The following is a 17,101-nucleotide window of genomic DNA, read 5'->3' on the forward strand; positions in this document are numbered from 1 at the left end:
ATATCCTAAATGAAATTGAAAAAAATTTTGAGCTATTTTGAGTCATTTCTAAGTATAATCACAACATTGACAAAAATGACAAAGGCCTGACACATTTTTCTATCTAAATATAAACATTTATAAACAAAATTCATAAATTACGTAAAGTATATATGCAGATAAAACGTTCATGCGATGTGAAAAAACTACAATTAGCCATAAAATAAAATAAGATATATCCCAGTAGAGTTACTACAGTAGTAGTAGGTGACGATGTAAATGTATGTTGCTTAAAAATAAAATATATATAAACTTGGTCATTTCTCTCACATTAATTCTGAACCACAAATGATGATTGTTTTTAAATACAAAACTTTTGTCATTGTTTTTTAGGTCTGGTCCTGTAAAGGTTAAAAGAAACCTGCAGCAGGGACTAAAAATATTATTTTCTTAAAAACTTTCCAGTGCCTCAAGAATTAGGTTTTAGTGGAAACACCGGTTTTACTTTCTCTAGAGAATGGAAACTGGCCTAAAATTTGCCTGGTTTCGCTTTAAAGCTTCCCTGACCGTTACAGACCAACAGAGAATACTATTTAACATAATATACTAAAATTAAATTATATTATCACAAGGGTTCTTATTAATCCACTTTTTTTTGGAAAAAATTATCCTTGTTAATTACCAAAACACAAAGTAACACGATAAAATGTTACAACGCTAAAACGTACCAAGATAAAAAAAAGAGTTTTAGGGCATAAATATCAGATTAATGACATTGTTGTTGAACATATGTAAAAAATAACTTTTTAATACTTTTTTTTAGTGCATTCCATTATTTTTGTTGATCTTTAGCAGCCCTGTTAAACCTCTATGTATTGTGTTCATACATAATTTATATCTAATCGACTTAAATAGTTTCAGCATTCTAATGAAAAAGCTAATGTTTCGGCGGTTTCCCTCAAAGTACATAACGACTACAACCCACACCCTTTATTTTTTTAATAAATTGAAAAAAAGGGGGTGTAGAGAGCAACTCTCGTTCCTTTACCTCAAATTTTCCTTTCACTTTACAAAAACACCTCCCACCCATTATTTTCAATGTAATTCAAATTCAAATGTTATGTGGGGAAGCACCAATAATGTCTAACATCCAAAAATGGGACAGTATTCCATATGATATCATATTGATATAATAACAGCATTAAGGGTTAACACGGATTATTTTTTTTATATATTATAAAAATGCAGTTTCAAGGTTGCATTTTAAGATGTATATATATTTAAACTAAGTCATTACATACATTTTGTAATTTTGTTTGTCAGTCTGTTATTTATATTTTAGGAATCTTTATTGCATATTTTTCTGACCCATTGTAAAATAAAATTTTAGATGGGGTTTGAAAGGGGTATTCCTAGGACTGGTGTAAGGTAACTAACTGAATTTCATTCTTTTTTTGTCCTTGGTTTTTGTTATAAAATAGAAATAAAATAAAATTAAAGTTGAAGGAAAAAAAAGATTTTTGTACAAGAAATATTATTATAAAAAGATGCACATAAACATCCAGACAGATTAGTGCATATTAAAGGTTTCTTTCATGAAAGATTAATTATCATGATTATTTAGATACTTCTAATAAAACAAAAAAATCAAGTAAAAACTTAAAAATTTAAATACCAAAGTGTATTATATTATTTACTAGCGGCTACGCCCCTCGAGGCCTCTAGGGGCACTTGAGGAGAGGAGAGTCGAATTTGATAATCCAATTTCTTAATTTAGATTCCCCCACCCCCTTATTTTATTTGAGCTAAAACAATGTTGGAAAATTCTTTAGGGGGAGGAATTTTTCTAGGGGCGATTTCTCTTGGGAGGGTGGTGGTACCCTCCCCCAAAATAGTTATAAACCTTCCCGGGACCTATGAGAAGCTACCCTGTTAAGGATGGGTTAGCGGTTAGGGAGATCCTTCGGTACAGACAAACAGACAGACAGACAAACATCCTTTTACTTTATTATAAGGATTAGATAATAAATCTTCAAAAAAAAGTTTGTATATTTCAAGGAGGAAGGGGACAATACTGTAAATTAGAATGGTACCCAAAGTTTTATAACACCGTTTGTTACCTTAATTATTGACTCAAAAACAAAATTCTAATCATTAAGAATGTATATTAATCCATAACCCATTGTCATATCCCTTAAGATCCCAGACATATAATTAGAAATAGGTTCAAATTAATTAATATACCAGTTGATTCAAAATTTTAAATTGATAAATTTTTTAAAAGGAATCCAAAACGGCTAAACAAGTGGGGAAGTTCTTTTCAGTGAAGCTTCAAAATATCCATAAGATAGTTTGAATTAGCACCTCGAGACTTGGGAGTATACCTATATTATAAATAAATACTAGGTAACTACTAAAGCTTGATAAATTTAGCTGCATGATTTTCATTTTTGAAATTTATTGTAAAATTCACGTATTTAAAGTTAAATATCAAACACACCTACCCTTATTTCATTTCATTAAAAAAAATATGTTTGCAGTTTTAAGGAAAAAGACTATGAACAAAAAATTATAATATCCTTGAAACTATTTGTTTTGTACAATCCAATCTTAACTTAATATTCCTCAAAGTTTTTAATGCACCAAATGAGAAAACTTTGGGTACCGATATTCATCACAGTCCAATGTTCCCTCCCACTCTATGTAACTTTCAATATCAATATCTTTAAAAAAAAATGTTGTTAGGAGGAGGGGAGGGGTTTGGATGTTCCACTTTTTATAATTGTGAATTTAGCTTATTTGCTTGTGAACATGGGATTAAATAGATTATAATCTAGGTCAGACTAAACTAAGGATACAGGGATATTTAATGGAAAATAAATTATATAATAGTTTTGGTTAGAATAACCAGGAATAAAGCGAGCATTCATTGAATGAAATTATGATGTCAAGTGGTTTACCTATCCTAAAGTAAAATTAATTTTGGTATTTTTAGAGGTATGTAATTTTCTTTCGGTTAGACTACTATATATAGTAATCTCAAAAAGTATTTTAATACATGGATAAGCATATGTAAGATTAATTCATAATAATCTTTTTGTTTGTTATAATATTAAAACTAGGAAATATTTATACTATTCCCTTTTCCCTGTGGATAAATAAAGTTGAATGAAATGAAAAGTTAAGCCTCAAATTTGGCATAAATAAAAAGATAGATTGCATGCTTATACAATATTAGGTTTTAAAGTCAGACTATTATTTGAGTAGAAATTTTTGTGATAAGGCAAGCAGCAACCAATTATAACATTGATTTATCTATTAATTTTGTTCTAATGTTAAAATACATATTGGGGCTTATCTATTTACTGAACATTTCTCTTCAGGTCTTCAACTTCAATACTTAATTAGAGGAGGCTTTATAAAAGAACCTTTGTCTGTAGGTCCTAACTTTAGAAATGTTTACCTGTAGGGAAGTTCTGAAACTCGGTGCTGATAAACTGTTGTCAAACTCTTGAAATTCACGAGCCCTGCAGTTTTAAATATAATTCACTTACACATTTTTAAAAGTCTTTTTTGTTGTGCTAAAAAAGTTCGCATAAATTGTACCATTTACACTAAGTAAACTTGTTTTAACTTTGCAATTTTGTAAAAAGAGCTTATTGAATTAGTTTTAAAGTAGCTACGCCAAAATTTTTAAACTTGTGCCATTCATACTATGTAAACCTTGGAATGTAAATAGTTTTTGTTTATTTGTAAATTGTGTAATATATACGCAAATATAAAATATTTTCCAAAACCATTGGAAGTTAAAAATACAGCAAAATTTTTAAAATTATGTTATGGCCCGTCTGTTTTATGTGTTATAATCTGTAACACCTGAAGACTTGTAAGTTAACTAGTCGATTTAGTTCTAGGGAAGTTTATAACTTTTTCCAGCATGGCTTCAAAACCGATTTATATCCGCTGGAATGGAACCGGTTCTATGCAACACTAAAAAATCATGTATAGCATCGTATTGTAGACAACTAACAACGAACATTAGAATAACAATCATAAGATTAACAACAGTTTTGTTAACCTGGGCCTTCGAACCCTCGGGAATAACAGAATTGGTTTAATCTTATATTTTTTATTTCAATGTCCGCGGAAAGCTGTCTATAATAAGATGCGATAATGAATTTATGATTTTAAATGTAAAGCATGCTAATATTCTGTTTAGGAGTAATATCCCTGAAATTCTTTAATTTGACAACTTGTTTGCAAATATGATTTTGCATGGCAAGTGTAAACAGCCAAATAATGCAAATTTGCATAAGATAATTGGCAATATCTCACTTATCTAACATGGACAAAGATAAACCCACCTCTATCTTGAATCTGAATTTTTGGATAGACTACGTTATTAAAGTTCAAGAAGGCCAAAATAAGATAGTCATTTACAATGGATGGCCTGTATTTTTCAATAGTCTATTAGAAGAATATACCTATTCAATTATTATAATAGCATAACAACTTCACTACAATTTAATCCAACAAATTTTTAGAGGATTATGGAAATACAAGATTAGGTAAACCCCTATGAATACATAGACACTATTCCTTAAATCTACACCTCAACTCCTAATACTTTTAAAAGATTGAAATAAAATGTGTAGAGTGTATAACAATAATTTAATGTCTAAAATTAAGCAGATTAAAAATACTGTAGGTCTTTGTCACTTAGTTTTGTATCATCCTTTTTTATATCCAGAAAAGGAAGAATATAAAATGCTGAAAAGAATGTGCATACAATAATAACTCATGTGTAAATCAAGTATTAATATGCACATTTGTAGCTCAGCAATAACATGCTAACAATTATTCATAACAGAAGAAACTGTAAAAATGACAGGTTGTTTATGAAAATTTCAGATCATCGAAAGAAAACGAAGAAGCGAGGTTTGTTTTATTTTTAAAATGGATTTGGATAGGTTATTTTAGGTTAAGTAAATGTTAATGATTATTCCGCAGGGTTAGAGCCCGAAGGGGCTAGAAATAGGAGAAAAGCTAATGATCCAATATTTCTAAAAACAAGATCTTTTATTTTAAATTAGACAATTGAAACAATAATATCCTTAAAGCCAAAAATAAATGCAGAAATTTAATGTGAACATACGGAACAACACATACTTAAATTGAAGAGTGACTGTGCTATTGCAAAAGGTATTTAAGGCGTGCAAAATTATGGCTGATTGATTTGCATGCGTGCAAAGCTACCACCAGCCCTTTTTGCAAGAATATAGGGATAGGTCAATGGAGAAAAATCTTCTGTACGGTTAATTTTAAGCATTAGAAAATATAATTCATGACATGATAAAAAATGTAGGATTGTAGTTATAGGATTCATGTAGTAATGAAAATGTTTTACATTTACAGCGTTTTTAAAAAAAAACAATCTATTTTCACTTCTATAAGTTTGCCACTTTTATTATTATATTAGTCGACATAGACCATTTAGATTGCTTGTCAACATTAGCCTTCCAGGTTTAACATGAAAATATCCCATTGAGTTTCGGAAGAAACTTTAATTATCTTGTATTTACATATCTCTTTATTTCTGTGATCTCATTTGTACTGTTATTATTAGAATACCCTTAAACAATGGAAAAAATAAAATTGAATAAGTAATAGAATGGCCAAAAAGAGTCCAATTGAAAACTTGTCTTCAATGAACACAGTAATAGTGTCTGACTGATTATGACATAACAAAAAAATAGCCAATGAGAGGCCGTTATTGACCACTGGTAAAATTTAAAGTGGCCTCTCAATGGCTAATTTTTTTGTTACGTCATAATCAGTCAGACACTATTACTGTGTTCGTCTTCAATAGTAAGAATCTTTTGTTTCAGTCAAACAATTGCATTCAGATTTTTTTTTACTAATTTTGGGATTTAGAAAAAAACTCTTCTGTTTAAAATTAAATGATCGACTAAATGTAACTTAAACTAAAAGAGTAGCTTTGCTGAAGAAAACACTTAAACCCCCGTTCAATAATAAAAATAACATAAAAAAGCTAAATAAACAAAAAATACTAAACCCAAAATGATTATACAAATGTAAAATTACAGCCAATATAATTATTTTACTGTGCTTACTGCTTTATAATCTCCAACCCTTTATTTATCTTTCAATCAATTGGCAGTAAATGCTTTACAGTTTAGTGTTTAATTAGCTACTGCACAAAATTGAAAATACACACCTAATTGGAAAGTCAATTAAAATTACCAACTATAAATTTAAGCAAAATTAAAAATTAATATCACAACCATAGACGTCCAAGCTTTTTTCTTGCGGGGGGTAAAAAATTTTTTTTTGCCCCCCCCAAAAATTTTTACCCCGGGGGTAAAATTTGATTGGGGGGGGGGTAATTACTCCCCCTGAAATCTGTTGGCAGGGGTAAATTTAGTTTACCCCCCCCCCCAAAATTTACCCCCGGGGTAAAATTTTTGGGGGGGGTAATCTCCCCATTACCCCCCCCCCTTGGACGTCTATTATCACAACTTTATTTCAGTTTTTCCTCTTTAAATTAAATAATTTTTTAATATTTATTGCTTAAAAACAAAGTATTCAAGAGTTTAAATATTTTTGAACAATTCTTTCATTCTTACAGATAAACGTGCTTAATTGTATCTAATTATAACTTAAAACTTAAAACTATTTAGGAAGTTCATAACGATTTTTTTGTTGTTAAAAATTAGATAAAACATTTATTAATAACAGGAAACATCAAATAAATTGGTAAACTATTTTTCTTACCATTTTTTCAGAAAGAAATATTTCATCAGAAAAAAAAACAATTTAGATCCTATCTTTTCACTTCAATTTCAATGTTACTTTCTGAGTTGATGACAATTACAGCATTTCCAGGAGATTTTTAAGACTGATAAATTTTTCATTGCAAAAATGTTACTTCCTCATTTACTGTTGTCCCCAAAAGCGATAAAAATATTATTTTGTAGTGAATCACTTTTTTTTGATGGAATACAGGGATAGGTAAATATAAGTGAAAAACAATTACTCTAAAATATACTATATAATATATATATTTATTGCTGTTTATGGATTACAATGTCCTAATCCTTTATTCCTGATTGTAGGCCTTAATGATTTGTTTTAGATTTACTCAGGGATAAAGACAGACATTCTGAGATTTATTTTTTTTAAATCAAATATTTTTGTGGTTTAAGGGCTTTTTCATAAAACATAGCAGTGAGCACATTATTGATATTGAGTATTAGTAATATTAAAGTGAATTGCAAACTTTTTTTAATACACATATACATTTCTAGATTAGAATTGATTTAACTCGAAGAGTATCTGACCCTGCTCGTACTAGATTTACCCAAGATTTATCACTTTATATAGCCGCTAACAAAAAGATAAATAATCAGGGAATTAGGGATAGGAAATTTTGTCTTTCATAACTCACAGTGCCTTCGAAGGTGCTTTGACTTTAGTGTCAGAACCTAAATTGGGACATTAAAGCAAAGTTGTTCAAAATTTTAAATAAAAAATCTTTGCTTTTCTGTCATGATTATGCGGTAACTCCTAGTGGGTGAAAATTGAACTTGAAATTTTCAAATTTAATTTTCTGAAAAACCGCTGCATTTTAGATTTTATTGAAAAGTGAAATGAAGTTACCTAACCTAGGGTAATGAAATGCACTATGTCCCAATTTAGGTTCTGACACAAAAGTCAAAGCACCTTCATTTGCACTGTGAACTGGTATAAAAAATCCAATTGAAAAATAATTTGGTAAAGAAAAAAAGAGAAGCAAAGAAAATAGGATAGAGATAAAAAGGAAGGATAATATGAAGAGAATATATAACCAGAAGGAGAATAGAAGAGAGAGTAAGATAAAAAAGAGTGATAATGTGGTTTATTCTATCTCATACATTATCTAACAAGTCCAATAATGGTCCATGGATGTGTAGATAAAAAAAACAGAAGAAAAATAATCCTGATATAAAGTAACAGGATGTCTACTGTCTGTACCGAGTGCAAAAAAAACCTACATAATTTTACTTCTCATAGGTCATGTCAGAGGCGTCCAAGCTTTTTATTTTGGGGGGGGGTAAAAATTTTGAAGGGGGGGGGGTAATTCGTTTTTGGGGGGGTAAAATGGCGCGCGAAGCGCGCCGCAAATTATTTTTACCCCCCCCAAAATTTTTACCCCGGGGGTAAAATTTGCTCTGGGGGGGGTAATTACCCCCCTGAAATCTGTTTACAGGGGTAAATTTAGTTTACCCCCCTCAAAATTTACCCCCGGGGTTAAAATTTTTGGGGGGGGTAATTTAAATTTTATTAAATATATAGTATTAAAAATGCGCGCGAAGCGCGCAAAATTTTTTTTTATTAGAGATTTTTTATTTGTTTAATTGTTTGGGGGGGTAAATACTAGGGTTGGGCCGGATATCCAGTGTGGCCGGATATCCGGCCGGATATCCGGTCATTTTCAATATCCGGCCGGATATCGGATATTAAAACTATCCGGCCGGATATCCGGTCATTTTCAATATCCGGCCGGATATCGGATATTAAAACTATCCGGCCGGATATCCGGCTATAATTTTTTATACTTTACACCAAAAATCTCTGCTTTTTAAAATCTTAAATTTTCTTATTATTGAAGCTAAAAGAACATTTTTTCTGAATAAGTTTAATCTATATAAGATTTCTGAAGAAATTTTGTTTTACTACTTTAATATCTGGTAATTTGGCCGGATAACCGGATATTTGCCGGATATCCGGCGTTGGCCGGATATCCGGCATTTGAAATCAGCCGGATATCCGGTATCCGGTATCCGGCCAAAAAAGTATCCGGCCCAACCCTAGTAAATACCCCCTCCTAAATGGTTGGGGGTGCCTAAGGCACCCCCAGGGTAGGGGTAAATTTTAAATGGGGGGGGTAAAATGAAAAAAATTTTGGGGGGGGTAATCGCCCCATTACCCCCCCCCCCCTTGGACGTCTATGGGTCATGTAAAGGTTTATTACTATTTTGGGGTAAGGTACCACCAACCACCCAAAAGAAATTGCCTCTAGAAAAAAAACCTCCACCAATTTAAAAAGAACAACAAGAAATCTGTAAAGATTTAGTGACAGATAAAGATATTTACTGAGGTGCTACGCATCTAAAAATATCAGTTACATTCTTCCATAAATCATTAGCAAGCACAAAGACAAATGTTTTGAAAGGCCATTGCTGATCTCAAGATAAAAATACTTGACCGATGGATAAATAAGGAAATGCTATGGCACCTGAAAATAAACAAACTGCAAACAGATTATCCCAGCTTATGTTTTGACTATAGTAAACGTAGGATGTAAAATAATGTTCTAATGGTGTTATTTATTTCCTAAAATATATCTAACACCATCATGCACGTGGGATATCGATAGGACAATTCTAACAGGCCTAAATAAATGACAAGAGCTATCTGCTAAGGAAGGACGAACCAACCCTGATCGTAGAAAAATTTTGCTAATAAAAATTACCCATGTTTTCCCCACCCCTGCGGGACTTATCTGTATATTATGACCTAACCTGTGGGTATATCACGTCATCACATAACCTCATAACACCATATTCGTCAAATATGCCCGCACGATATGGGGAAAGGGATACTTCATCACTTTAATTAATACAATATAATATTTTGTAAAGATAAAGATGGTTTGGACACAATTTTTAGCTACAATTTATTTAAAATTTATCTTAAGATGTCTTATCCTTGCATCTTAATGGATATGTTTTTTCAGATAATTTGGTCATCAAATCATAATTAAGGGAAATACAATTGGGGAAAGATTTATTTATCTTCCATTTAATTGTTGCTCGTTTTAATGAGTAGGTATGAAAAGATGAGATAAATTGATATAACTCAATTGTGTTAGGTAAGAAAGTTTGTCTAAAAGGTTTCAAATTGATTTGACGGGTTGCTAAAATACTTAAATATCGACAAAAATATTCATTTTGTGTTCTGCTTATTTCTTTTTCTTTTTAATCAAAGAAAAATTGTTTTCATATAAAATATAATAATCAGCAAAAAATCCAGTCAGAAAAATGGGTAATTTTCAATGATCAAAAATTGAAACTAGAAAAATGCAGTTACATAATAGGCAATAGTGTTTCATTATGGTTTGGTTGAACCATATAATACAATTTAATGCAACTTTTAATTAAAACCAATACTTAGAAACATGATTAGAATTAAAGTTGAAGAATGTCCCATGAAATCTGCCCAAAAATATAAAACTCATGCACAACTACTTCAAGTAATCTAAATTATTATTTTCAACACTAAAACATCAAACTTACAATTCACAAAATGTTAAAATTTCACAGATAAAACTGAGTATATATAAACACTATTTCAACGTGTGTATATAAAAATACACATTCACATATATGTATGCAGAATATATAAAGTAAACAAGTAGAGCAGCAATATTGTGTAAGCGAATTATATTTTCCTTTCTTGCATCCACTGCGCCAAAGGATCGTATGAACTGAGAGTATTACTAATACTATTGCTGAAGCCCGGGCCCGGGTCTGTGTTGTGGGGGTGCAGACCCACGCCCCAGCCGCCCCCTGGTGGCCCCCCATGCCCACCGCCGCTGCCACCGCTTCTACGTTCTGATGTCATACCCACTTCTTATGTGTGTTGTTGATGGTGTGTGTTTGTGTGTTGTCGTTGGTGTGTGTGTGTGTGTGTGTTGCTCTCTCTTCGTAATTCTTTCTCTTTTCTCTGCTTCTCTCTCTCTCTCTTACTGTCTGTGGCTGTTTCTCGTTCTCTGTGTGTCCTGTCCTGCCTGTTGTAGTTGCTGTAACTTCTAGGGTGCTCAGTTTTTAAGTCTTTATATCTTTTCTTTTATATACTGCAAACAAATGATGAACTTAATAACCTGTTAGCTACAATAAACTTAATAAATAAGGGCTAAAAAGAACAATTGTAGTATTCAAAACTTATGAAGCTTTATGATTTGAAGAAAATAACAAGTAAAAATTTCTATCCCTTTAACAGTATTGAAAATATACAATTTACTTGAACCATTTTCTATTAAATTTGTGGTTTCTTCATGTAATTGAAGTTTTTTTAAATGCATAAAAAGCTTGCGAAATGTGCATAACTGACTAACAAACATGACTTGTAAAGAAGCTTCACACACAAAAAGACAAGATAAATTTGTATAAAGCCTGGCCCTTGTTGCACACTGCGAAAACCTGCAATATATACAAAGGTGGATTAGAATGCTAAAATATCCATAAGTAGCGACGCAATAACGAGCTTGTAATCAAAGGGAACAGTTTTGGAAATATAACAATATAATCATTTTTAAAAAATAAGAATCCGTATAAAATCATCAAAGACTAAAGATGCATTAAAATCTTGACGGACACATCCTAGTTATAGTGTAGCTTAGCTTTGAGAATAGATTTATTATGATTAGAGTGATCTGAAGCTTTGGCGACAGTTGAAGCTGATGATCGGTAAAATAGTGCTCTTTAAACAGCTGTGGTTTTATGGTACTTGCACACTCTAAATTATTTCTAGTATTGCATCAAGAATGCAGAGATCTTAAAATTTAGATAAATACACTTGAGACATTAAAATTGTTCATATTAGGTGTTACAAAGGAAAGTGCAGGGATCGAAGACAATTTAATATAAATTAAACCTCAATGTTTATACACAAAATTACCCCTTCTGTAGATTACAATTATTGGCTGAAACGTACGGACACTCAACTTAATAAACAATCTAATCAAATTCTTTCAAAGTTCCCAAAGTCTTTGGGCTATTAAATAAGAAAACGTTATTGTAAAACTTTAGGAATAAACATATCAATGTCTGTCTCTCACAGGGTTTCATCGTTATGCCTTGGTTTCAACTTGTTAGTCCTTGCTGAAACCAATAACAAATCTAAATATTCAATATCATGTAAACAAAATTTGGATATCATGACAATAGGACAATTAATGATAGATAGAGTTATCTATCTGTCCGACCGTCCGTCCGTCTGAAGCTTAAGATCTCGGTAACCACTGAACCGATCGGATTCTAATCTTCAGGGTATATACCTAGTGGTCCTGTGGTGGTTTTAAGCTATTTTCTTGGGGGGTGGGACACCCCCAACCCCCCCAAAAATGAAAATTCCCCCCCCCCCATTTTCTTTTTTTCTTCTTTTTTTTTGATTAAGTATAATTATACTAGCGGCTTCGCCCCTAGCCTCTAGGGGCTTTGCCCCAAGAGGTATAATTACATCTTCTATTATTTACCCAGCAGAACGGATCGCAAATTTTCGCACCTACCCAGCAGGAAAACATTTTCTCGTTTAAACAACGAATTCGCAAAATTCGTAAAAAAGATAGTCTAATGTGTTCTCAAGAAAATTACTACTGGTGCTACTCATAGTCTATATAATGTGTTCTCAAGAAATTTTTTTTTTTTTTTTTTGGGGGGGGGGGTAAATTTTCATTTTTGGGGGGGTTGGGGGTGTCCCAATTTGAGACAATTAATATGATGACTAAATTAATATACTAAGGGTACCAGCGTAATTTCCAGTTCAATGTCCCCTCCTTAGAATGTAAATCTGGCGAGTTGGCTTTCCAATTGTAGGTTGGCGACTGCGACCCTAGACTGTAGTGGTGCTACTATTGGAAAGAAAATAGCCTAAAACCGTCCTAAGACATAATTGAGGTTTCTCTGAAAAACACAACTCAATTGAAAAAAAAACAATTTCAAGATCATATGCTTCAAATGATAACCTTACTACTTTGTATTGTAGAGTAGTATGTATGTATTTTATAAATATAACTTTTCATGAACAGGTTTAAATTTGAGGCTTCCGCACGGCTGCCGAGCCCTAATAAAAACAATGAACGTTCCCTTGTATCTGAATAAATCCACATTCCTTTGCATTCTAAGCAAAGAGGAAAGGGATATGGAACCTATAGAAAAACTACTGTGTAGCCCCCTACAATGAAAACTTATCCATAGTCCTTTAGTTTATTTTATAAAAATCTTATGGGATAGGTAATGTGAAGTAAGGCTAAGGGTAAACCCCGATTCGCTTTTGCCCCTAGAGACAGGTATATTAGAGCCCAGTTACTAAAAAAGGGATGAAAAAACAATAACAGGATTAAAAGCTTGCTTGGTTATAGCTAAAAGATGGTTAAAAACAAAATTGAGGGTTAGTGGTTATCAATTGGTTGATTTAAATGATTCTTCCCATATTCCATTTTCTACAAAATTCAATTATTTGCTCAAACAATTAAAATACATATTTTTATTATTCAAGTCCTTGTCTGTGATTATATGACACTATACCTTTGTATTTCTAATCAATAATGCATATATTAAAGGTATTCTTGCATTTGAGCAAAAAATCTATTTTTTTTTGTCTTTAACTTTGACAATTTTAAAATGCCAACTTGGTTGTGTTTCAGAATATTACAGAAATCATGGACAGACAACCAATCCTTGGGTGCAAAGTATTTATTTAGTATTACAAACTAGTTGCGACTGTTAATGGGCTAGGATATTCATCCTAATCAAACTTTGTGTTAGAAGACTGTCATAGCAGCAGTGGGTAAATATAATACACAAATTAAGCAAGGCTGTTTGTAAAATTCTATAACCTTCAAGCTAAAATTTCATTTTTACCTCATTTTTTGTAAACTGTAATCCTACTATATAAAGTAGTAAGGTGTTCTTGTCTGTAGCTTACGATTTAAAGCTATTCTATTTTTAGATTTCAGTCTAAGTATAGTTTTAGGCTATTTTCATCTCATTTTTACCCCTTACAATGCATTATAGAGCCCCTAGATGCTAGGTAGCACATCCCCGAGTAAGTTAAATAGTAATATTTTACGTTTTTGTGAACCGACCTCGAATGTAAATTGAATGTAAATATCTCGTATCGAACTGTCAAACAGAAAATGATAAAAATTAATCATCTATACATAATTTGAATATGGGCAAACTTGTTTTGTAATAGCAATTTACAAGGGAGTTAACTTTTTTTCTGTGTTCAGAGAGATCTCTAAATTGTCCAAACGGTAAGACAATCGAATATTGTCACTTGATACACAAAATTACTCCTTCTGTAGATTACAATTAGTGGTTGAAACGTTTGGACACTCAATATAAGTTCCCAAAGTTATTGAACCAACAAATAAGAAAACTTTGGGGAATAAACATGCCCAATGTCCCCTTTCTGGACTAGAAACCAAACCAAAGGCGCACTTAAATTACAATGAATCACAGTGCAGTGTAAAACAAATCTACAAGCTACCAAAGAAAATAAGTTTTAATTTCTTATACAAAAAAAAATTTAAATTGGCAATTGCAATAATTATGAAAAATTTTGAATTAAATAAAAGAAAACAAACATATGTCCATCTGTTTGTATGCTTATCTTGTTATAGTTCGGCAGCTGATATTTTTTTCATTTATAAAAGCAAAGCATTTCTATATTTAAGGTCGGTTGGTCTGTCCGTAAGAGATAGCTTTTATGCCTAATTTAGGTGTGTCTGAATTATCCCATAGTTCTTAAACTTTGCATGATGATTTCTGTTACAGTTAGATACGATTTAGAAAGTAATGTAGCTCTATAATCATTAAAGAAAGTCAATTTTAACATAATGATTTAAAAAAAAACTTTTTAGATTACATTTTATATAAGGTATAAATCACATTGATATTGAGTCCTAGAACGACGAGGCACAAAGTTAATAACATTTTGTATAAAAATATTCAAAAGATTAGATTTAATTAAGATTAAAGTAGACATATGTATATACAAGTCAAGTAAACTAAATGCTAATTATCTGCCTTACTGTGAAAAGTGTACTAAACACGTAAATATGCAAATAAAGTATAGTAGCTGACAAACAAAACATTATACAATTTAAACAAGGAAATACGGAGTAAATTTTGAAACTAGATATGCTATGTTAATTAGTTGTTTTATATATTAACTAGCGGTTTTTTTTTTGGGGGGGTGGGGGGGAAGCTACGCTGTTAAGGAGAACCCGAACGGTTCAGCGGTTAGTAAGATACTTCAGTACAAACAAATAGACAAACAGACAGACAAACACACATCCTGTTGCTTTATTATAAGGATAGCGCGGATTCACTCCTAGTAGGGGCCAAATTATTGGATGAAAGGGTGCATGGTAATGAGCATAAAATAGTCTTGGACCTTCCCAAGGCTTCAATAAAAAATTTAAAAAGCCAAATACCATCCTGAGACCTATGTGAATCTTCCCTATTATGATGAACTCAATCGGTTTAAAAAAGCATCAAAACTAATTACTTTACTTATAAGAATGAAATGTACTTATTACACGAGTTATTTAATCTTTCACACAAATTACAAATTATAAAAGCATACTTTATGGCAGAACTTAAACAATTTTATTGGCAGTATCCGTTTTGTTCTTCTTTTAAGATCTCACAAACCGCTGAACCGATTAGGAATGTCATTCTATTAAATATATCTACAGGTTCTAAGATAGTTTTTAAGCTAATTTTTCTGGCGGTTGGGACATCTTCATTTCAAAGATATTGACGCCACCTTCAATCTTTAAAGGATGAAACTAAAATGAAGGCCAGAAAGAGCCAAGACCATCAGATGATGATAATTTTTCAAACCAATTTTAATTTCGGGGGTTTACCTTTGAAGGAAAGGCACTTGAGGCTATGAGCGAGACAACTATTAGATTGATTAAAAATCAAACAGTTTTTATCACGAAACCTTTCTACAAATACTCGATTAGAACAAGAATGATATCTTACATTTGAATGAGTGTGTTTGTTTAAATGTGTATCCTAATATATAAAGTAGTGAGTTTTTTTTTATCAGTAGATTAAAATTTCTATAACTACTGAATTATTGAAGCTTCACATAGGTCCCAGGATAGTTTTAGGCTATTTGTTTTAGATTTAAGTTTGGGCTGTTTTTAGGCTTTTTAAAAAAGATTTTCCTATCACTTAGCATGCAGAGCTCCTATATGCTAGGAGCGCAGCCGCTAGTAAATACATATTGATGTGAAAGCTCCAAGTTTCGTAACCTTTAACTTCGGAAATAAAGATTTGATAATTACATTAAATTAATTAAATTAATTTAGTGTATCTTTTCTATTAAAAATGAGGCTATAAATTAATAAAAAAAAGTAGCTGCGGTATTCCAAAATTTTATCAATGTAATGCAAAATAAATTAGGTCGGCAGACAAGATAAGAAATTACGACAATTCCACATAGACTTTATTTGGTCTCATTTGAACCACACCCCCTATTTTTTTCTTTGATTCGATATGCCCGTATGTCCGTATTGGATAGTCCTAATCATTCATTTAGGATATATTCATCTTATTAATATGATATTCAGGTTAAGAATTCCTAGAATGTGGTGTGCACTGGGTATTGCCAGGACGTGAAAAAATGGCAGGCCTTCCAAATATTAATTATAATGGGCGGTGACACCTCCCTACATCCTTTTTCTCTATGCTTATACTATATTTTAGCATATTCTTAAGTGGAAATTACTTCAGAATATTAATTTTCTAAGTAATACTTTAGGCAGTGGCTTACGGTAAGGGGCTTGTAGAGGGGATTCAACATCTCTCTTTAAATTGAAGTTGGAAAGGTCTGGCTTCCTCTTTATCACCCCCTAATGGTTTCACACACCCCTGGAAAATCGTTGTGCACGCAAATGCTTTAGAGCAAATATTCTCTTTCTTTTTTTTTTCTCATGGTCTGTATTTTCCTCAACCTATTGTAAAAAGTAGTGAGCTTTTATTAGCCTGAAGCCCAAGATCTCGGAAAATATTGGTATTTTATATTGTAATTCCGAGCCTAGAATAATATGCTTCTGTTTGACGACGTAATCAAGTTTATTTTTTATGAATGGATATGTTTAAATATTTCATTAATTTCAGAAATAATGAACATTTACTCATACTGTTCTTAAACAAAAAAACGAGTCGTTATTATGTTAACAAAAGTATATAGTTAAACATAGATTCATGCATAGTTAAATAGTAAGAGTAACTAAGTTTTATTGAACATGCTTTTA

The 17,101-nt window shown here is 31.6% G+C and overlaps 2 protein-coding genes across 2 annotated transcripts in view; both read right to left on the reverse strand.

Annotated features, from left to right (window-relative positions):
* LOC145314502 (alpha-crystallin B chain-like) overlaps window positions 1-17,101 on the reverse strand; it is a 390,513-nt gene that overhangs the window by 31,149 nt on the left and 342,263 nt on the right. The gene's annotated exons all lie outside the window — the stretch shown is intronic.
* Window positions 1-17,101, reverse strand: part of LOC145314496 (uncharacterized) — a 45,640-nt gene that overhangs the window by 25,057 nt on the left and 3,482 nt on the right. The window contains exons 2-4 of the mRNA XM_080154417.1: window positions 11,222-11,243; window positions 10,492-10,852; window positions 3,443-3,505 (exon numbers count right to left, since the gene is read on the reverse strand). Of these exons, the coding sequence (XP_080010543.1) occupies window positions 3,443-3,505; window positions 10,492-10,665 (237 nt within the window). The 5' untranslated portion in view covers window positions 10,666-10,852; window positions 11,222-11,243. The remainder of the gene's footprint in view (window positions 1-3,442; window positions 3,506-10,491; window positions 10,853-11,221; window positions 11,244-17,101) is intronic.

The sequence above is a fragment of the Acartia tonsa genome, chromosome 3 (assembly GCF_053477335.1).
Source record: "Acartia tonsa isolate MP-2025a chromosome 3, ASM5347733v1, whole genome shotgun sequence".
NCBI classification, from domain to species: Eukaryota; Metazoa; Arthropoda; class Copepoda; order Calanoida; family Acartiidae; genus Acartia; species Acartia tonsa.